The sequence below is a fragment of the Podarcis gaigeae genome (genome assembly GCF_964106915.1).
Source record: "Podarcis gaigeae genome assembly, chromosome: 4".
Classification (NCBI taxonomy): domain Eukaryota; kingdom Metazoa; phylum Chordata; class Lepidosauria; order Squamata; family Lacertidae; genus Podarcis; species Podarcis gaigeae.
In genome coordinates, this window is record NC_139677.1 from 80,122,672 (window position 1) to 80,144,594 (window position 21,923).

Consider the following 21,923-nt stretch of genomic DNA (forward strand, 5'->3'; position numbering starts at 1 on the left):
TAAGCTAAATGGATTTTTCTTTTACCAACAAAAACCACATACTCGGAAGGCATGGATTATAGTTGCAGCAACACTAAACCATCGCTTGTTTTAGGCATGGTATGTTGAGTAAGTTAGGATCCTGCACACCTAATGCTGGCTTGTTTTCTCTTGTGGAAAAAATGCTGTATATATGTTCATGTTTGCAAGGAAAAACATGTTCTGTGACCCCTGAGAGCTAAACAAAACTTGACTTAGCATTGTGTCAAATGCAGTGTTTGCGACACTTTATAAAAGTTGAAATCGAGGATTATAATTCAGAGATATGCATGCTTTGAATTTATGAACACTGTAATATTCAAGAGAATCCATGTACCAGTTTGTGATAGCAGAGAATCTGGTTTTCTGTATTTTAATAAAAAGGGGGAAGGGAGGGATGAAAAAGAGATGATGGGGAATTTTTTTCAAGGATTTGCTGCTTTGAATTAATATTAGGTTAAAGTAATTTGGTTACTAACCCAGGCAGGCTTATTTGACACAGTCTGAAAAATATATTTATGCTTTTCGCTCTTGTGAAGAAAAGGTTTATGCAGACATTATTTAAGTAGTACTTTATTTTTCCTGTTTCTGAATTTCTTGCTGTAAAAAATAAAGTTATGAGTAAAAAAAAAAGTTCTTACCCTGTCATTCATTAACAAGTCTTTAACAATAAAGGTGGCCACCAAGGTCTTTAATGGGGCAGCAAACTGATCAGGTGCCAACAAGGCTATGTGGCCAATGGAAACCAGAGGTGTAATCAGGTGTTCAAGGTTGGTTGGATCTAAACTCTTATGCAGCGGCTAAAAAATAAATACAGCCATTGAGTATTAATAAATATTAATGAAAGTAAACTTAATTGACATACCCTTAATTAGCAGTCTTTTGAACTAAGTTAAAAATAATCACTTTTGTTCAGAACACAGAAACACAGGAAACTGCCTTATATTGAGTCAGATCTTTGGTCCATGTAGTTCAGTTCATCCAAACCCAGAAGGGTCTCCAGGCAAGGAAGATGTCCTACCAGGGAGCTATAGCTCTTCCCCAAACAAACAGAACAAGGAATGGAACCAAATGTTCTTCAAGAAGCACATTTTAACTCCACACATAACTGCAATATTTTCGGGTATCAAGCATTTAGTTATGGCAGTTTCCCAGAAAAATACAAATCCCCTCTAAAATTCCCCTCCCCCCACCAAGAAACCCCCCAATTACCTCAAAAATCTGTGCAAATTGGGTTTCTTTACTGGAAAATATTGCATGGATGCAGTGAATAGCATACTTGGCCTGGCGAGGCGGTCCTTTCTTAGCTTTATGATGCAAAACTGGAAGCAAAGCACTAAAAGTAAAAAGTTTTTTTTTATTAATGTATATCTGTCACATTTCCTTTGTTTGCTTTAAATAGATATAAATGTAGCAGTCAAAATGTTTTCTTTTTTTCCCTTTTTTTTTTTGCAAAGTGGAAGGGGAGAAACACGGAAGCTATATTCAAGTACTTAATTTTTCTTCCACAGTAGTCTGAAAAAAACAGGTTTTCCCTGAATACAGAGAGCAAACCCACCAAGCCAAAATCCTTAGGGTCTTAAAGTCTGTGGTTATCATTTTGAAGATCCCTGGATGTGTTTCCAGTCTCTCAGGATAATTGGTGCACCAAAATATATTTTTTGTTTCTATTAAAAACTATGACTTTCCTTTCTAAAATATTTTGTTTTTTTACTTTAAGCAATATGAGGAACATTTCTCTCAGCACTATGCTAAGGAAAACCGAACAATGCAGGCCTCAAGTTGACTGTGAAAAATAAAAGTCAACCAATTTCAACAGAAATACATCATCTCCAGCTGTGTCCTGGCAACTATCATCAGTAGAGCTTGCTTTGTTTTAACATAATGGCCTGGTTCTCAGATAAAATTAAACCACAGTTAACATAAACTATGTTTTAACATGAATGAGAAGCATGCTGTTGGGCCCTGCTCAAAAAGTCGACACTTGGCTTCTTTCCTGATCCACTCCTGCCACGTCAGGCAGGAAACAAGCCCGTCTGATTTGTCGTTTATATGCGAACCCAGGCTCATACTTTGTTTTGCTTCGCTTCAAACAAACTACAATTACAAGCCAAGGTTTGCTCCTTGCTTATTGTTTATGAATTTTTTGGGAGAGAAATAAACCACGATCCCAGATTCATATATAACACAAGCCAGACTTTGGCTTGTTTCTGTTCCAGGGTAGTGACAGCACCTTGTTATTTAGTGGAAGCAACAGGTGCAACCCGACGTCATCAAAATTAAGTGTTTCATTACTGACTTCCCTAAGAGCTGAATTCTGCCCAAGAATTCTAAAACTGTAATTTAATATGGACGGCCTAAAGGTACTGTATCTAACTCACGATCTGATGTGTGGGAAATCCTCTTCAATTTTGCCCCCCGTGTTCTTGAAAATTTGCAGTGCAGCTTCCGCCACCTTTTCATCATCCATTTTCAGACAAGCCAGGAGGGATTCAAAAGTTTCAGCTGAATGGAATGAGATAGGGTGTGTAAACGAAAGCACCTGCAAAGTAAGCAATATGGTTCTTTTAAAGTTTATTCTCACAACACCCCCATACAAACCAAACCATTATATTACTATATTTACTCAGCTCAATTATTAAGTAATCTTTTATATACCAGGAGAAATCAACGGCAAAAAAGACATCCACTAAATGCCAAGTTGTAGCAAGTGGCAACGCTCCAAATAATATAACAGCAGCTCTCAACTATAAAATTAAAATGCACAGGGAACATATGGCAAGACAGACTAACACAGCACTCATTCTCTCCATTTATCATCAATAATATGATCTGGCTATGCAACAGCTGCACCCTAAATACGACACACACCCCAGCCTACATAATACTCACATGTTTGTCTCATGCTTTAGACCAGGCATGTCCAACAGGTAGATTGTGATCTACCGGTAGATCACTGGACGTCTGCGGTAGATAACTAGCAGATCATTGGCTCCCCCCAAAGAAGCTGAACAACTGTGGCTCCCCTAAAAAAGCTCAACATTTTACCTCCTCCCTGAAAAAACCTCAACAGCTTTGACCCGAACCCCCCCCAAAAGGGGTAGATCACTGCCAGTTTTTTAACTCTGTGAGTAGATCACAGTCTCTTGGGAGTTGGCCACCCCTGCTTTAGACCATCCCAACCACAGCTTCCATTTTTCCAATAAAGTTTATCACTAACTACAAGAGGAGCTCTTTACCTTAAGCAATTCAAGACCTGCCCTGATTGCCTGATCAGTCGGTACACCTTCATCCTCGTCATCTGCTGTTCCATCTATAGATTTGTTCACTTGTTTAATTAGGGCACTAACAAAGGACAAGATCAAAGTTAATCACCAGCAGATAATTTTATACTTGCTGAGCTGTAGCTAGTGCTATTTACATTATTAGTACCAAAACATCCTTTTTGATTCCTTGCTAAAGTTGCATGACATATTAAGATAGACATTTTCCTTCCTTAGCAAGTAAATATCTATACATTCTTAAAAAGCTTTGATTAAATCTCAACTGACAGTACTGATTGTGATGTACTACTATGAATAACCCATAGTCGCCTTTGTAAAAGTAAAGGACCGTCCTTTACCTTACCATGAGTAATACTTTCTATTACCTTTATGTTTTTTATAGCTAAGCAAACATCCTATATGGAAAGCCAGAACACTGAATTAATGGTAATTTAAAGTGATTTTTAAAAATTATTTCAGGTGATGTCCATTATCTTGATCATAAACATTGTTATAAATGCACAGTTCTGTTATACAGCTATTGCTGTTTTTACCAGTTACAACTAGTGATGAACCCAACACCTTACCCCTTTTGGAAGTGACAAATTTGGGAGAACCATTTTGTTGATTTCATGGGTGGAGCAGCTGTACCTATTCATTGTTTTTTTTGTAAGGGAAAATGCTTACTTTAAAAAACAAATCTTACCTGCAATGTTGTGAGAATTCACTGACACCAAAAGAGGACTTTTCTGGGTACTTGTGATTCCCCACCCGCCCTGCATACTTCTTGAATAATTTTACACACAAAATACATAGCCTAATTTCAGCAGCCTTCAGGGTGGGAAAACTATGGCTGCCCAGAAGAGCTCTTCTCTTGCTGCTACTGCTAATAGCAATGACTGCAAAACCCTTTCTTACCTAGTGCAAAAAATTAAAATTCTAAAACAATGAATCTATTGCCACCATAAGCAACTCCCTGCCCCAACACATTGCTAATATGTTTGGCCTCCACCCCTGAAATTTCTCCCTATTCAGAGGACTTACTTCATTTTTCCTTATGAAAAGTGGTAAAAATTTAATTTCTGCAATTTTCTTTGTCTCAGCTTTATGGTTATTACTATTTATAATATAATCATCAAGAGAGGAAGAAAGTAAATTTTCTCATCAATAATAAACCTGTCTGTGCAATACCTTCTGCCAGTTTTATTGAATTTTACCACTAAATTAAGTGAAAAGAGGTACCTGATAGATTCTGTATCAATGTGCACAGGGGCTATCCTCTCCAGCAGGAACTTTATCATTTCCAGAAATGGGTTTGTAGGTTGCTTGGGATTTCCTAGCTTCTTTGTAATTTCTCGCTGCAATATTCAATGTTAGCCAACAGTTAATTGTCAGACAATACAATTCAATAACCAAAAAGTTATGGCTTAATACCTATTCTTACCACGCATCCTTCAGCTTGTTTGCATGAACATGTTGGGCTAACAAGTGTTTCCAACTGGTGCTTAATTTTGTCGTCATCTTCGAGAACTTGCGTGAATTTCTTCATGAAATCTTGTGCTTTGCCAGGATCTGGCAAGTTTCCTTTAAGGAAGTGAAATTTGTTTAGGTTCAATGGGACTTTTATATCTCTTAATAGAAAAAAAAAAATTAAGAAGCCTAATACTTATAAACAAACAAAAACCCCACCCCCAAACCAGTTGTAGTTAGCTTCTACTGTGGCTGGCAAGCTTCAGCAATTGGCCACTTGGAAACATCTTAAGTCTGTGGCAAACATAGTAAAGGTAAAGGGACCCTTGACCATTAGGTCCAGTCGTGACCGACTCTGGGGTTGCGGCGCTCATCTCGCTTTATTAGCCAAGGGAGCCGGCGTACAGCTTCCGGGTAATGTGGCCAGCATGACTAAGCCACTTCTGGTGAACCAGAGCTGTGCACGGAAACGCAGTTTACCTTCCCGCCGGAGCGGTACCTATTTATCTACTTGCACTTTGACGTGCTTTCGAGCTGCTAGGTCGGCAGGAGCTGGGACCGAGCAACGGGAGCTCACCCTGTCATGGGGATTCGAACCGCCAACCTACTGATCGGCAAGTCCTAGGCTCTGTGGTTTAACCCACAGCGCCACCCGCGTCTGACAGAACATATTACAGTGGTACCTCTGTTTACAAACTTAGTCCGTTCCGGAGGTCCGTTCAAAACCGGAAACCGTTCTTAAACTGAGGTGCGCTTTCGCTAATGGGGCCTTCCACTGCGCACATGCCTCTGGCGCGCGATTTTCGCTCGCATCCCAGGGCAAAGTTCGATACCAGGAGCAGCTACTTCCAGGTTAGCTGAGCTTGTAACCCGCAGTGTTCGCAAGGAGGACAGTTCGCAACCAGAGGTAGTTAGATACCGCCCAGTGAAAAAATATTCCCCCACTACGCCTCAGTTCTAAATTTCAAACCACTAACTGTACTGATTATATATGTGCTTATGCTAACAATATTCTTCAGACAACTTGTTCTGGAGCATTTCAGACCGCACTGTCTTAATACTCCCTCCAAATTAGTACCTGAATCAACAGTTGAACAAAACAATTAGCAAGGAAACAGTGTTGAAGTGTTAAAGCTTAAAAACATTTTTAAAAACTTACTTGTTATTACCATCACTTTTGAAAATATAGCTTTACTACTGGCATCTGTCTGGAAATTAAATGAGAAAGCACTTTTGAATGTCAAGACTGCATTGTGAACTCACACAGCATCAGATATAATGGTGCACCATCATTTCAGAAATATATAACATCATTTCTATACATCATACTTATATAGAAGTTGAATACAATATAAAGCTGGATTTTAATACAGAGCATAAGGTAATTGTCCAGAGTCCATCGCTGCTCTTAAAACCATGATGGGTATATAGATATATATATATATGCTATATTCCTAAGCATATTTATTCACAATTGGTTTACATTTTGACAAGCAGGTTTGTGCTGTTGGAAATCATCAGGAAAAAAATTAAAGACCGAGGGAAAGACCAAGCAAGCCTAATAATAACCCCAAAATGTGGGTTTCTTCAGCAGCCACCTAACAAAGACCATAATCTACTCTATTTTTACCAGTGTATTTCTTTTTATAACAGCAAGCAAAACCATCTGTAGTGTTTCTTTAAACCATATTCAGGTTGCTGCCTTTAAAAGTATATTTATCACCTTACCATAATATAAATAGTAGCAACAGTTACAGTGTTGCCAATTTGAAAAATTACACGAAAAAGTTACACGAAAAATACTAAGAACCAGCCCTCTTTGAATAACTAAATTCCATTTAGCATTCTCCAACCTGGTACTCTGTGGACTACAGTTCCCATCATCTGACCATTGGCCATGCTGGCTCGGTGGGAATTATAGTTCAAAATATAGAGGGCACCAGGTTTGAGAAGGCAGTAATATGAACGTTCCATTTTATTTTATTTTATATTAAAAAGATGTTTTACATCATCAATGAAACTTGTGACTGTGCTATTTCATTTCATTAATTCAGTGTGCAATAAACTGTTGCTGTTTTTCTAATACAATACCATCATAATCCAAGAATGTTCTCATTTTTACATTGTCAACACATGAACTCCCTGCTAATTTTATAAACAACTGCCTATAAACAGGGAACCATGAACACCTGTCAGAAAGGGGCAATCTAGTTATAATGGGAAAAGGAGGACTCCTTTATTTTTAAAAAAAATACTGAAAAATACTTATTTTTAAAAAGGAATAAGATGCCAGCATGTAGCAATAAATATAATTTTAGCTTATTTGATTGAAACCGGATAGCTGTCAGAAATGATTTCATTCGCCATATCCCTATCTCACTTCATGCAAAATTTCTCAAAATGTTTATTTTTTTTTAAGCCATCAATAAATTCTACCACTCAGTTTTGACTTTTGAGTCAACTGGAAAAGAATGGAGAGGCAATGTTTCTAATGGCAACCGCTAAAAGTTCTGAAGTACAGTCTAGCCTACAGAACAACTCAAACTATTCAGACCCATCATTAAGTGGGAATGAAATCCAATACTGGTGCTGAAGTCTGTCAGGTTCTTGCTGCAAAGTTTTCCAGAGGATTAAGCACAAACGAAGCAATTTATTTGAATCAAGCTTTTCTACTCCTTATCAGAAAAGCCAGGCAGCATAAGTCACTGATTACCTGTCAGAATTCTGCGTAATCTGCTTTAAAGACCCTTTCACAGATCACAGATTTAGATATACAATCCCATGGAAAACATGCTCCTTCCGAGTTGCCATTACTACCACAATTTTGCTGCTTAATAGACTGCAGAACACCATTTCTTTAAAAAAGCTTTGATAGTTACTCTAGTATGGGGAGCTATAGAGGGACAACAGAAATTTGAAATTATTCCACATATTACTTTCTTAATCTTAAGGAAGAATGTTTCAGGATGAGGGGAAAAACAATAATGGCTCCATAGCAACACATACAATTCTGAGGCAAGGGATGCATTCCAACACGTCCGTCAAATTTTAACGTGCAAATGTCTTGACCATATTCAGGCATCACTCCGTGCCCTAAATAGCAGAGCTACATTTTGCTATCACTTTTGCTATTTTGAACACAACAGCTCCACTTGGGAAGAAGAAAAGCTGACAGCAAGTCTAGGCCCAATGGTTCTTCTTCAATTCAGGCTACCACCTCACAAAAGGATGAACTATACTAACCAACGGTTATGTTCATCCTAGCCTAAGAGCAGTTTAATTTTCAACTGAGCCTTGAAGGAAAAGCAAAGACTTAACTGCCAAAACAGTTCTCTTTTTAATTCACTACAAGCTCTCTAAAAGCCATTTAAATGTCTTTTCAAGCAAACAAAAATTCTCACGAAGAGCCATACTGAACCAGACAAGAGGTCCACCAGTATCCTGTTTCACAAAGGAACAAGCCCAACACTTCTGGTTGTCAACCATCTAAGACAAAGTCATCACCAACATCTTGCAGCAGCAGCAAACACCATTAATTATACGCTGTGTAAAACACAACCCCTCGTTTTAATGTTGAGAGGGGTGAAGAAATCTCTCTATTTTTTTATAAGCTTCTATCACGTCCTCCTTACGTATCTTTCATATAAAAAGCCCTAAGAAGCCATTTTTAAAAATCATTTTCCTAACAACCACATCTCCTCCTCCCATTATTCCCTAAGTCTCTTTGGATGTCTTGGGCTGTTAAGCCTCATCTCGAGGACTGTAAACTCTCGTTTGCCAAAGTAAGCATGTTTCAACCTTAGAGGTACAGAAACATTCTTTCCAAAGCTTCCAGATTAATATACAGACAAGTAAATCCAGATGTACACTGAAAGCTTGTTAAGAAAAGGAAATCAGTAGTTTAAGGACCAGCTCTGATCTTAAAGGTGGAGGGAGATTCAAAAGATCTTCTGCAAACCTCCCCTCCCTCCCACTTAAGATCAGAATGAAAGGGAATTGTTACAGGTGGGTGGACCCACTCATTTGCGAAATCTGGCCCACTAGGCAGATCCTGATCATAATCTGTCCTGTAGAGAAAAATGATTACCTTCCCCTGAAATAAGTCATACTGAAAGTAGAATTAGTGAAATCCATGGACTGAAGGTCTACTCCAAGTATGATTTAGTTTGACACCTTATGGCTGTCCTGGATTGTAAGAAAGATGTCTTTACCAGAGAGTCAATATTAATAGGGATATTTACTGCACATTCATTCACTCACTTCATTGTTATCCTGCCTTTCCTGCAAGGAACACATACATGGTTCTCATCCCCTCAGCCCATTTTATCTTCACAACAACTTTGTGAGGTAGGGTAGACTGAGAGGCAATGAGTTGGCCCAAGGTCATTCAGTGAACTTCATTGCTGAGCAGTGATCTGAGCATGGATTTCCCTGGTCCTGGTTCAATAGTCAACTGACAGTCCTTTTATTTTTATTATTGTTATGCAATAATAAAATTTAGTAAACTCAATTAAATAAATGTTTTTAATGCTCTTATTTTCTAAAACACCCTAATCTCTCACATATTTATGAACATGTTAAAAGGACGATATACGATATCTTTATTGTCATTGCCCCATACAGAATAATGAAATAGACAATAGCTAAATGGGATAATTGCTGCCTTAAGAGTCTTCATAATTTCTACTTTCCTTTTGCTTATTTGATGCTTCTTAAAAGGGATAGCAGTTTCACAACCACGGGTGAATATTGAGTTTTCTACAAGAATTAGCATGAACTAAGTATTTTGTAGTATGCACAAAAGTTAAAAAGGAAATAAACTTACTTTGGGTTGCTTGATTAAGTCAACCATATCCTTTACTTGGTGCCGCAGGAGATTTTGGCATTTCCACATTTCATTCAGTGCCCTGATAGTTAAAATATAAAGAAACAAATAACTGATATAGTACTCATCACTGCAACTTCCTAAACTGTTAGCACTAAGAATAGGGAGAAACTTCCAGTTAACAATTCACCTGGCTATGAGCCTTTTAAGGCCTACTCTTCTGCTGAAGAACTAACAATATTTTGTTCTTGTCTTTAATGCCGTTAGCAAAATATTTATTATTCAGATTCATTTATTTGGGGCTTTTTTGCATCCCTTATTGTCTGCATGCATTTCCTTTGGCAATGTTTGGTTTCCCTTTTTCCCTCTCATTTGGATGACACTTCCATTTTTTTATCTGTAATAACTTCCTTAACTCTGTTCATTACCCATGATTGTATCCTCTCATAGCTTTCCATATACATTCTTGTTGAGCTTCTATTATTGCAGTTTTGAATACCATCCAAGCATTCTGCAAAGATTGGTCCCTATTGACTTCCTCTTTCAACTTCCTTTTTATCAATCCATTCGCTTCAATTATTTAAATACTTTGGGTGATATTCAGCGAAGCTGTACTCAGAGCAGACCATTACGGTTTAGTCATATTCATTCATCTACATGAGCCTACTTTGGGGAAATGTTAGTTGACTACCACCCACTAAAAGCAAGATACCAGCTAGGGAGGCAGTTTGAAGTTTGGACATGTGATTCTCTTCCTTCCTATTTTACCCTAACAACAACCCTGTGAGGTAGGTTAGGCTGTGAGAGACTGGGATAAGCCGAGTGAGTTTCTTGCTAAGAAGGGATTTGAAACCTGGTCTCCCAGGTCCTAATCCAACACTTTAACCACTATACCACGCTAGGTCTCATGTTAGAGATCATTGGAAAGGGACTAAAAATAAAACTGTCAATATCAGAATGCCATTATACAAATGTTTCTTAATTTATGCAGTGTTTATACACAAATTCTGATACAGAGAAGCAGCTAAAACTTTGCACATAGTGCTAGTTCGGATTATCCTATAATTTCTATCAGTATTGTTTTCTAAGCGAATTGTACCCAAAGATGCTAATACCTATTAGACAATAATTAATGACACCCATCATGAAATAGTGGGTATGTGGGGCAGACTAGAACCAAATTCATTTTAGCCTTGCCAATTTGTTTCCAATTATAGAGCGAAATAAACCAGTTTCAACTCTATTCCACCCATAATATATTTGCAATATACTTTGAGGAAGCACTAAACAGCCTGAGAAAACTGTAATTCACAATCAAAGTAAACGGTCAAAAAATATGAAAGACGTAGCAAGCTCTCTTTCCCATTTTCTCTCCTTTCATGTTCAAGGATGGATTTTGATAGAAATCTTAACCTACTAAATACCGAGCACAGTCTGTATCCAGATATTATCCAAGCAAAAATTCTGTCGCACTAAGATTATTAGCTCTATTAGCATTGCAAACATCATTATTAGTTCCAAATTTGTAATGTAAAACGTACTTAACAGCATTTGAATCCAGGGTGGCGTAAAGGTAGTATAAACATTTCATTCTTTCATTTGTTTCCAAATTGTGAGGGACCATATACTGAGCAAAGATGCGTTCCACCAGCAGTCTAAAGAGAGATAGTCAATAATAAGCCTCTGTTATATGAAACAAGATTGAAGTTACTAAAGCAAATTTCTCAATATCCACTATGATTAAGTGCACATGAAAACTAAATCGATACCAAACTGATCTAAGTAAGTCAAATTTAACAAATAAAATCAGTAATGAAATGTTACAAACAGAATGCTACTTATTTAAAATATTTATAAGATCTATAGAAATACACAATTGTTTGATTCAGATGTAAATAGAAACTATTGTTTTTGCTAGGTGAACAAGCTTCTAGAAAATTTGAGGCTTACTCCCAGATAATTGTTTATAAGATTGCAGTCCTAGTCTGTCATGCTCTGCTCTCCCTTCTCCTTTTTGAAGTACCATGTGTGTTTATCAAAAGCTATCTTTTTTAAACCAATCACAGTTCCCCATGATGCCTGAACTGGAAAAACTGTGCCTTACTTAAACTGTGTTGAGAACAAACCAGGTTAAAACCATGAGTTCAGATCCTATCTTGCTCTCACTAACCACATTATGAAACATAAGGCCTCAACTCCAGAAAAAAAGGGCAGACCAAGATTTGTTTAAAAGTCTTTCAATATCCTCCTCAGAGGAGCCTGCAAGAAGTCTCTAGGCTGAAGCAAGTTAATTCACATAGCTGGAAATCATGGTTTTCCATATAAGAACCCTATGGCTTAGTTTAGATATAAGCTTCATTTGATCAAACAAACTGTGTAGGCCGAGTATGAATATCACACCTATTTCTATGAATTCAAAAGAGTTCTGGCCAGAGAATTCAGTACACTTAACATTCCAAGTTCCAAAAGCAGTACAGACTTTGGAATTGCTGTTTGAATGCCCTCCTAGACTCAATGAGCTGTTTGTGTTCTTTTCTGACTTTATTGCTATTGGTCAGGAGGCATGCTCACACAAGGCAAAAGGATGAATACTTCCTAATCGTATATATTCAGGTTAACCTACCGATCATCAATACTGTTTTGATAATATATATGCAGCAGCTTGTCCTTTATCCAGGCAATTTGTTTTGAAGCTTCTTTTCCAGCTTCTGACTGCAAGGAGTACTTCTTGTATATCTGTGCAAGTCCCATCATTGCTTCTTTTCTCACTCTCCACTAAAACAACAACATGTCTCAAACATCAAAATATACCTTTGTTTCTAAATATATTTTCATACACGTTTCAAAATTTTGGATTGTTGCAATGTGCTTTACGTGTTGCTGCCCTTGAAAACAATCTGGAAACTATAATTGCTAGGTCCTTCTCCGTGGTGGCACCCTAACTTTGGAATGTCTTCCTCCAAAAAGTGCATCTGATGCCAACTCTATTGTCATTCTGGTGCCAGCTACGACCCATGTGTTTGCCTCCAGGCCTTTATGAGTGGTTAGGTGCTGCTTCAATGACTTTGTAATGATTATGCTGATTTATTCATTCTTGCTGTTAACTGTTTTATTGGCTTTATTGGATATTCACTTCTACTATTGAGTGTTTTAATATTGTTGCTACCTGCCCTGGGTTTGAAATGAAGGGTGCTATGCATCTTTACACAATGCGGGCAGTATACTTCTCAAAAGAGGGGAGTTTGCTACAATAAGGCAACAAATTAACACAAGGAAAGAAACAGTATTCAACCAGATTTTTTCCCCAGCTCTCTCTCTCTCTCTCTCTCTCTCTCTCTCTCTCTCTCTCTCTCTGTGTGTGTGTGTATTAAAACCAACAGCCAAAAATAATAATACACAGTTCAATAAAGGTTGTTCCCTATACTTTTGCTCTTCATGCACTAAGATTAAGTAAGTAACTACATTGCTTTTTCATAAAATGTGCTACAGACCTAATCTGACATTTGAACAAATTATAAATTCAACTAATCCACTAAACCTAATAATCATAATAGTAATAATCATCATACATTGGGTTGTTTTAAAGTACTATGGCTAAGGCAGAACAAACTAATTACAAAGACTTCTTTACACATTATAAAATCCTGAAGGCCCTTCTGTGTGGATCATATAATGGAATCAGTTGCACACAAAACTTCCACAGTATTCACAAGTTCACTGTTTATTTTACTCTCATGTTTATACAATCTCATAATTTAGGAAATGCAAGAATATGTGTGGGTAAAGTAGATAATCACAGTATGCAAATATGCAATTAGTCAATTCTTGCGGGAAGTCTTAACGGAAAGGAATTTTTAACATGCTTGAATTAGTTGCCTACTCTTGGACTAACAATGACTCGAAGTAATTGACCTACATATACAATGACTTACCCGTTTGTCAAGCGTCCGCTCTCTCACAAAGTTAAGAAGATGATCATTGACTAGCAAAAGATCTTTCTTAGCAGCAGTAACTATTGATACAATAACATCATGCCTGATAGCTTCTTCAGGGTCATGAGACCTCACTTTAAGGTATTCTGCACAAAAAAAGACACCCTAATTAAAACTTTATACTATTATATCAAGTATCCTAAACTGACGTATACTGATGCTGACACACTAGTCCCAGAGAATGAAGGGCAAAAGCTTGTATAATCGGAGACACTACAACTACAATTTAATATTCTCCTCTTAATAAACTCACTGTCTGTTATTATCTGATAAGTTGTGAACAAAAGACTTTAATTCATGAAAATAGCTAATTTAATCACTACGGTGTTATATTTGCTTGTCCTCTAACAGTTGAAGAATAAGATGCTGGCTACAGGAGCATTTAATTGTTTTTAAAGGCTTTTATTTTTAATGGTATTATTTTATCACAGCTGTGCTTGCTGCCCTGGGCTCATTTGGAAGGGTGGGGTGTTAATTTAATAAATAAGTTCTTCATGGGAAGGCTGCTTTAGACTAGGTATCTTCAACTTTTTCAAACCCAGAACATACTTTTGACCCAAACATAAATTTGGGGACCCATTTCTTAATCTTTTACTATATATTTGTATAGTGGTAGTTTCCTTGCTGTGACCAACTAGTGCCTGACCAACTAGTGCCTGACTGTATTAGTCAGATTAGGCCACAGGTGAATGTGAAGGCTTGCTTCCCTACCACATGCAGAAAAAAAAGATCAGGAGTAAATATCAAAAACCAGGCCCTTTGTAAATGCACTATAAAAACAGTGCTGTTATTTTGCTACTACTAAAAACAGAATAAATGCTAAGAGTTCCTCTTCTTTTGCAGACTCAATTTACTGATACCTGTTAAATCTTTTGCTAGATCTGGATGGTTCATAAGGCAGTGACTAGCAAATTTCACACATTCAAGACGGATAGGTACATGGATATCATTAAACCTGTTTAAAAAACAAAAAAACCACAGTATGTTATCCCTCATTTCAATTTTCATCAAAATGCCATACCTATTGCTTCAAAGAATCAAAAGATAAACAGTCTGGTAAACATGACGGATTAGATCCAGATATTTGCAATCAGAAGAAATTCTACAGGTATTACGTAAACTGTTATAACAAAGACTTAGAAGAATACTCTGAAAAGATATCTCAAGGTGCTGTGCAAGAGCCTGGAAACACAACAGCTGATTCCAGCTTTGGCAAGTCTGGATCCAACCCAATATTAATAAAGTTATAATGGCAATGAAGCTCTTCTGTTCAACTTTCTAATGTCATACAATCTGACATCCAAAGCTTCACTTGCTTATGACATTACTAAGGTATTCACTGTTCAAGAGAATGCACTATGTTCCATCTAGCTTGGTACTGTCTACACTAACTGGCAGCAGCTTGCCAGGGTTTTAAGCAACAGTCTTTTCCAGCCCTACCTAGAGATGCCAAGATTGAACTTGGAACCTTCTGCCTGCAATGCGAGTGGCTCTGCTACTGGGCTACAATTCTCCCCCCTTAACCTGCTACCCAACTTGTGTCTGATAAATCAGGCTTGGCCATTTACATCCAAACAGATACTTAAAAAATGTAATATTTCAGCCTATTTCTCATTTTAACCAAAGGACAAATCAGCTGGAAGATATACTCTTTAAGCATGCATCTCTTTCATGCAAATGTTTATTAATATATGCATTTGTCACCTAATTAAAAGTCTAAAGCCTTGTTTTTGTTACTGTTCCTTGGAAAGCTCCACAATTGTTGAATATTAATCAAATCCAATATAAACACAGAATTTATTATTACAGTGTTATGGTGTTGACAAGAGTCAGATTAATCTACGTTAGCAGAAAGAAGTGAATGGCAGTAAACTAAGTAAGATGGTTCATAATTGTAAGGTTTGTGGAACCACAGATGAAGATCTAGCTTTATTTATGTCAATTTCAGAGGATACAGAACAAATAGTTCATATGTATCTATAGCTCATATTAGACATAAAAGAATTTCTAAAATGCTGCAAAATAACAAAATGTTACATTAAATTTCAGTATTTAATTCCCAAGTTAAAGGAACTAAACAATTTATACCTCCCCAGATAGCACTGCCAAAGTGGTTTGTTTTGAGATGCCAACTCTGAATCCTTTGCCCCAAACATTTTTGCTAGTAATTTTACAACCTGCAGGCGTTCTTCATTGTCATTGCTCTGGAAAATAAAATAAGTTTCAATATAAATATATAGTGCATACACAGAGAAAGAGACAGACAAGACATACTCTGTAAAAACAGGTTGTCAAACAAACCTATTTCTTTAAAAAAAAGCATACACATATATCATTTTAAAATTTAAAAAGGTAGCAAATAATAGCTGTGGAAATGAACCAACAAGCAACAAAGTCAGTTTATAAAGGAAGTGATTAAACCTGTCCAGCCATATGACTCTGATAAACAATTTACGAATACCATTTGAGGACCAAGGTATCACTCACTTATTATACTTCTCATATGTGCTTAACTTAAACCCAGGCCTATGCAAGTTTACTCAGAAGCAGGTCCATTATGTTCAGTGCAGCTTGCTCCTTGTTAAGTACACCTAGCATGCATTAGAAGGCTACAGTTCTAAGTCCTACTTTTGCTTAGGTATAGTTAATAACATTAGTTGTGCATACACTGCCTGCTAGTGCATCTGCTTCACTCCTCCCTACCTCCAGCAAGGAAACAGTCCACAGGGTGGTTGGTTTAGCCTTATGTTCAAACATGTGCCCCTGGTTTATTTCTCCCAAGCAAACTACAACTGGGAAGTTTAGAATATGGTCTGGAGAAAAACAAATCCTGAGAACTGGCTCAGATTTATAAGACAATTGCATTGTGGTTTGTCTCCCTGCTGGAGGCAGGGAGTGTCAAAGTGGAAGAGCTCCAAGTTACATGGCACAGTCTGCGCTACTTTCCCATAGTTTATGGCTCAGCATTGTGTCCAAACGCTGTCATAGACACTAACATAGAGATGGATGCTATTGCATGCTCTTTCCCCGTTCCTTTTCAGCCTGCAGGGCCAATGTTAAGAGGTATGGCAAATGTAGCACAAAGTGGCATTAGCTGAAGTTACACATACACATACACATACACATACACATACACCAGAATTCTGTTTCATTTCCTTTTTCCCCTCTTCATTCCAGCTGCTTATGTATACTCCAGTGCTGCTCCTCTGCTTTCATCCCACAGATGCAGAGGGCAACAAAGAAATTATTTACGACCATGTGCTCCTGTGTTCTTTGCAAGCAGATATATGGAGCGTTGAGGGGAATATTAATTCACCAGCTTGCCAACTGAAACAGCATCTGGACACAGTTACTGCATGTAAAGAGAGCCAGTGTGGTGTAGTGGTTAAGAGTGATAGACTCGTAATCTGGTGAACCAGTAATCTGGTGAACCGGGTTCGCGTCTCCGCTCCTCCACATGCAGCTGCTGGGTGACCTTGGGCTAGTCACACTTCTTTGCAGTCTCTCAGCCCCACTCACCTCACAGAGTGTTTGTAGTGAGGGAGGAAGGGAAAGGAGAATGTTAGCCGCTTCGAGACTCCTTCGGGTAGTGATAAAGCGGGATATCAAATCCAAACTCCTCCTCCTCCATTGCGTATAGGTAGTGGACCCGGAATGATGCAGGGCAGAGGTGGGGAGCCTTTTCCAGCCTGGCCCCCTTCAAGTCATGTGGTGCAATGGGTCAGTGCAACTGGCTGTTAACCAGAAGGTTGGCGGTTCTAGCCCACCCAGGGACAGCTGTGGGCAGGATTATTGTACTGCAGTGGACTAAATGATCCTTGCTGGTTCCTTCCAACTCTATAATTCTATGTTTTCAGGGGCCACAGACCAGTGAAGAATGGTACTTGGAAGGGGGTGTGGCCTGAGGAGAATCCCAAGGGCTAGATAAAGAGAATTGCTACAGGGAAACTAAAAGGCGCTCATAAGGAAAAGGAGTTGACGCACCAATGCTCACTGAGGTGCAATGAACATGCTTATGAAAAGTTGTGTGCTTGTTGCCCCACACCAGAAACAACCTCCCAAAGGATCCAGATTTGATACAACTGATATAACACTTACCTTTAGTTTAAATTCAAGCTGTGGCAAAACTGACAGTAAAAGATGACTATCAATATTGTATAGCTCCAGAATTAAGTCAAAAACATGCTCCGAGAGATCGCTGATAGACGTTTTTCCTAACATAAGCACTTGATTAAAGAACTGTAAGACAAAGCAAGATGTATCAACATCAGAAGCAGGTTCTCAGCCTCTCTCAACAATCTATTCCAAGCTGTTCTGGGGAAACACCATAAAGGGCTATCAAAATGCCCAGAGGACAAACATGTGACCCCCAAACTCCCGAGTAACTACCTTCTCACAGTTGAAGTATTTGGAAGCCCATCTTAAGAACAAACTTCTATTTTTAACTTCAGCTTAGCTCTTCATATTTCTAAAAGTACATCATTTGAAAGCTAACAAGTACTTTAAGAAGGCCCACTAACCTAGCATTCTACCCAAATGCCTGCCATCTTAGATTTCTGGTAACTCAGCTAGTTAACTGCAGGAAACAATAACATACTAACCCTACGTAGGAGACTTACTCTAGTTTCAACTGGTTTTACTTGCTTAAGCTCATAGTCTAATTTTCCAAGTGCCCTTTAACGCAATGAGCTTTCAAACGTAAGAGAAAACGTATTTATTTATTATTACATTTATATCCCGCCTTTCGTCCCAAAGTATTCAATTTTTGTACAATTTGTTTTAAAATGTATGTGCAATGGAAACCAAATTTATGCAGAATAAAGGATAACAATTATTGGACACAGCTGAAAATAAAACATTTCACAATCTGCATTAATAATTCTCCGGCGGAACACTGCTGTGCCTAGAGCACTGCTATGACAGTCTTTTTCATTTCTGGCAGAGAGACTGTCTTTTTCTTGTACTGAAACAACACCACAAGCTATCAGGAAGTTTCAGAACTCAAATGAAAGCACTGCTCTTAACCTTTAAAGCCCTAAACAGCTTCGGATCCAAATTATTTGTTGGATTGCCATATCAATCCACCCATTGACCAAGAATGCCATCTAAGGCCTTTCTCCAGATCCCTGCACCATCTGAAGTGTGATAGGTAGCAGCTGGAGAAAGAGAGAGTGCACTTTTCCTGTGGTGTTCCATGTGGAATACTTTCCCCAAGAAGGCCTGCTTAGAGACCATGTTACTATTATTTTGGTGTCCTACAGAAACTGTTCTGCTTTCTAAGGGTTCTAAGCACTTTTAACTTAGGACAATTTTAACTGACTCTCTGGATATGCACGTACTTAGTCATCATCAAATTATACATTTTACTCAGTTTCATCTGCACAGTCACTTTAAATCCTCACTTACATTAGTAATGTATGGTTCAATAGCTTGGGCCGTCCTCTTCAGTAAAGCCTTTGCCAAGTCATATGCTTGTTTGTTTAAGTTCTGAAAGGTATATTTCAGACAGGAAACGCTGTAAAAGTGTGCTTGAAATGTATGCTCAGATACAGATAAGTGAATTCACGTAACTGGCTTTTTGCAAATCTTCACAAGCAAGATAGACAAATGCCGATTTTAAAAAAGGATACCCACAAGTATTGCACACACAAAAACCCACTATGATTAGAATATATAGAAACAACTATAGAGTTGGTCAATGCAGTGTCAAACTTTCAAAGCTCAGAAAAAGGCTACTACGCAGGCTGCAATCCTCTATGTGCTTTGTTGTTTAGTCGTTTAGTCGTGTCCGACTCTTTGTGACCCCATGGACCAGAGCACGTCAGGCACTCCTGTCTTCCACTGCCTCCCGCAGTTTGGTCAAACTCATGTTGGTAGCTTCGAGAACACTGTGCTTATCTGGGTTAAGTCCCATTGAACTCTGGGACTTACTTCTGTGTATGCATGCATAAGAGTGTGCTGTTGGCCATAAATCCTGGTTTCTGCTATCTTCCATCTCTCAATCTAACAGTTTTCCTTGGTTTAGTTATTTTTCAGACCAATAATTATCTACATTTTAACATTACAACTGACAAACTAAGTTATGTATTACTATTTATTGTTTTATGCTTCCTAGCAAATCACCAGAACTGCTAGGACTCCGGAGATTATACAGTATAAATCACTAGGATCATTTATAAAGCTCAGATGAGTGATCCTGTACTCATATTCTATGCTGTCCAGCTACCAGTTCTTCTGAAATGTGTTCAGTTCTTCAATTTATGTCTACTTATTTAACAGCACCAACATTACTTATCTGTCCCACTGAGAAATACTATTTTGCTCACTACCAACTCTTGCTTTGCTGTACTGTTTTTAATATTCGGCTGGGAGCCACCCAGAGTTGCTGGGGAAACCCAGCCAGATGGGCAGGGTATAAATTTATTATTAGTAGTAGTATTTTATTATGAAAAAGTTCAGGACACTTACAGCAAAGTCTAATGCAACTTTACTCAGAAGTAAATTCAACTTTGTTCAGCTGAACTTGTGTATAAATAAAAGCACATACAACTGTAGTCTTAGCCTTTGAAGTAATTGTTTTTGTACAGTATCCTTGCATGGATACAGAAAGAGCCTAACAAAAATCTGTCTTGCCTCTAAGCAAGTGTAATTCTGCAGTGTATGTGGGCTGCACGTCCAAAGGTTTGGGATTATGTTTCAAGGTTGTATAAAAGCTTTATTTAGTTGCAAATGAATATTTAGTTGTTATAGTAACCAGTTAACACACATCCTGGTTCACAAAACATGCAAAAATGAAAATCAGAAACTCAATTTAAATTGCTTTTTTTCCTTGATGGTATTAAATTATTTAGCTCAATTAACCCTGTGAAAAACGGAGTCAGGTTAAATTCAGTTATAAAATACTGTTGAACAATAGCTAGATCAATTTCATTTCAAGATCAATTAATAATGACTAACTGAAAAGTGTACCATGTGACTCCTAAGATGTAATGCTTTCAAATAAAAATTAAAAGCCAGTTGATACTCTTGTATTTTCCAGATATTAATAGTTCTTTGCATCCAGAAATCTGAAACAGCTAATTACACCTCCGAAAACTGGGAAAACCAACATGAAATAATATACATGTAACCAAGGCAACTTCTCAACAGTCCTCCAAATATGGTGCCTCAAGAAATAACAAAATGGCAAATACACGCAGTCTTTATACTCTTGACCAAGCAATGAGGTATTGATAGGATTAACCACAAAAAGGTAGAAACATGAGCTTTCCCTGTGCTACCTAGCGTTGGGAAAAACAGCTTTCCTTCCCAAACGTAATTGTTCTTTCCCAAATCAGCTTCAGGAAAAGAACAAATATTTGGCTGAGACACAGCTAGTCAGAACAACGGAGACATAGAGAAATAGTGTAATTTGCACCCTTATGTTCCAAGACTGCAAGACACCTCAAGTACTTGAAATATGAACATTTATATTAACATGATTTAGTTAATGTTAGCCTTACAAATTATTATTCAGAAGGGTCATCCATCTGCCTACGTAGCCTAGTTGCACACAGCTTTTCTGCCTGCACTCCCCTATCCCAATAAGCGCCACAACAGGGAACACAGATCTGCTTGCCCCTCTTTCTAGAATGGAAGCATTACTAACAATGCCATTTGAGGACAGAAGAGGAAAACACACACGTGAATGGTGTTTGTCCAGTGCTATCTGCCATTAAACTCAAGCAACTCAAGCAACTCTGAGCTGAAACAAATGCAGTTCTCCAACGTCTCACAAAAAGAGAGTTGATCTCTGTCTAAGAAGTGGGAACAAGGGATGGAGATCTTGGCCAACTTTATCGCTTCAGTTTGGCAGTCTAACCCTGGTTACAGAGCCACGAATAAAAGGTAGCTGCACTATAACTTTGCCACATACATGCCACTAAATAAAAGTAATGGAAGTGCCAGGAAATTAGGAAAATGTTACTGCTTACCTTATGTGCAGGCACCAGGTTAACTAAAACTGTATCCAAAAGCTCCTGAGACACTGTATCACCTTCACAAATTATAGAGCTCATCAAATCCACCATATGCATATGAACCTTTTGATTATGACCATTGCTGAAATCAAGAGGAACAGGTTTTCAGCTCATTAGCACAATATAATTCACTATGGTTCAGCCATAAGATAAATAAGTAAAATAAACTATTATTAAATTTATCCAATATTTCCTTCAAGGAGTTCAGAGTAGTAAACATGATTTCCCCTCGTTCTATCCTCACAACAAGCTGAGAGATAGGTGAATGTCCCAAGGTCACCCAGTGAAATTCACGGCTGAGGGGGCATTTGAGCCCTGGTATCCCAAGTCCTATTCT

General features: G+C 37.9%; 2 protein-coding genes across 2 annotated transcripts in view; both read right to left on the minus strand.

The window, feature by feature from the left end:
- The window catches only part of LOC310843240 (cilia- and flagella-associated protein 337-like), a 1,288,916-nt gene that overhangs the window by 754,359 nt on the left and 512,634 nt on the right, over positions 1-21,923 (minus strand). The gene's annotated exons all lie outside the window — the stretch shown is intronic.
- PDS5B (PDS5 cohesin associated factor B) overlaps positions 1-21,923 on the minus strand; it is a 66,370-nt gene that overhangs the window by 17,778 nt on the left and 26,669 nt on the right. Inside the window, exons 6-21 of the mRNA XM_083736025.1 lie at positions 21,542-21,668; positions 18,975-19,055; positions 17,667-17,807; positions 15,657-15,772; positions 14,429-14,523; positions 13,509-13,654; positions 12,200-12,351; positions 11,118-11,231; positions 9,577-9,658; positions 5,911-5,959; positions 4,726-4,865; positions 4,524-4,639; positions 3,258-3,363; positions 2,400-2,560; positions 1,231-1,354; positions 660-818 (exon numbers count right to left, since the gene is read on the minus strand). Of these exons, the coding sequence (XP_083592151.1) occupies positions 660-818; positions 1,231-1,354; positions 2,400-2,560; positions 3,258-3,363; positions 4,524-4,639; positions 4,726-4,865; positions 5,911-5,959; positions 9,577-9,658; positions 11,118-11,231; positions 12,200-12,351; positions 13,509-13,654; positions 14,429-14,523; positions 15,657-15,772; positions 17,667-17,807; positions 18,975-19,055; positions 21,542-21,668 (1,909 nt within the window). The remainder of the gene's footprint in view (positions 1-659; positions 819-1,230; positions 1,355-2,399; positions 2,561-3,257; positions 3,364-4,523; positions 4,640-4,725; positions 4,866-5,910; positions 5,960-9,576; positions 9,659-11,117; positions 11,232-12,199; positions 12,352-13,508; positions 13,655-14,428; positions 14,524-15,656; positions 15,773-17,666; positions 17,808-18,974; positions 19,056-21,541; positions 21,669-21,923) is intronic.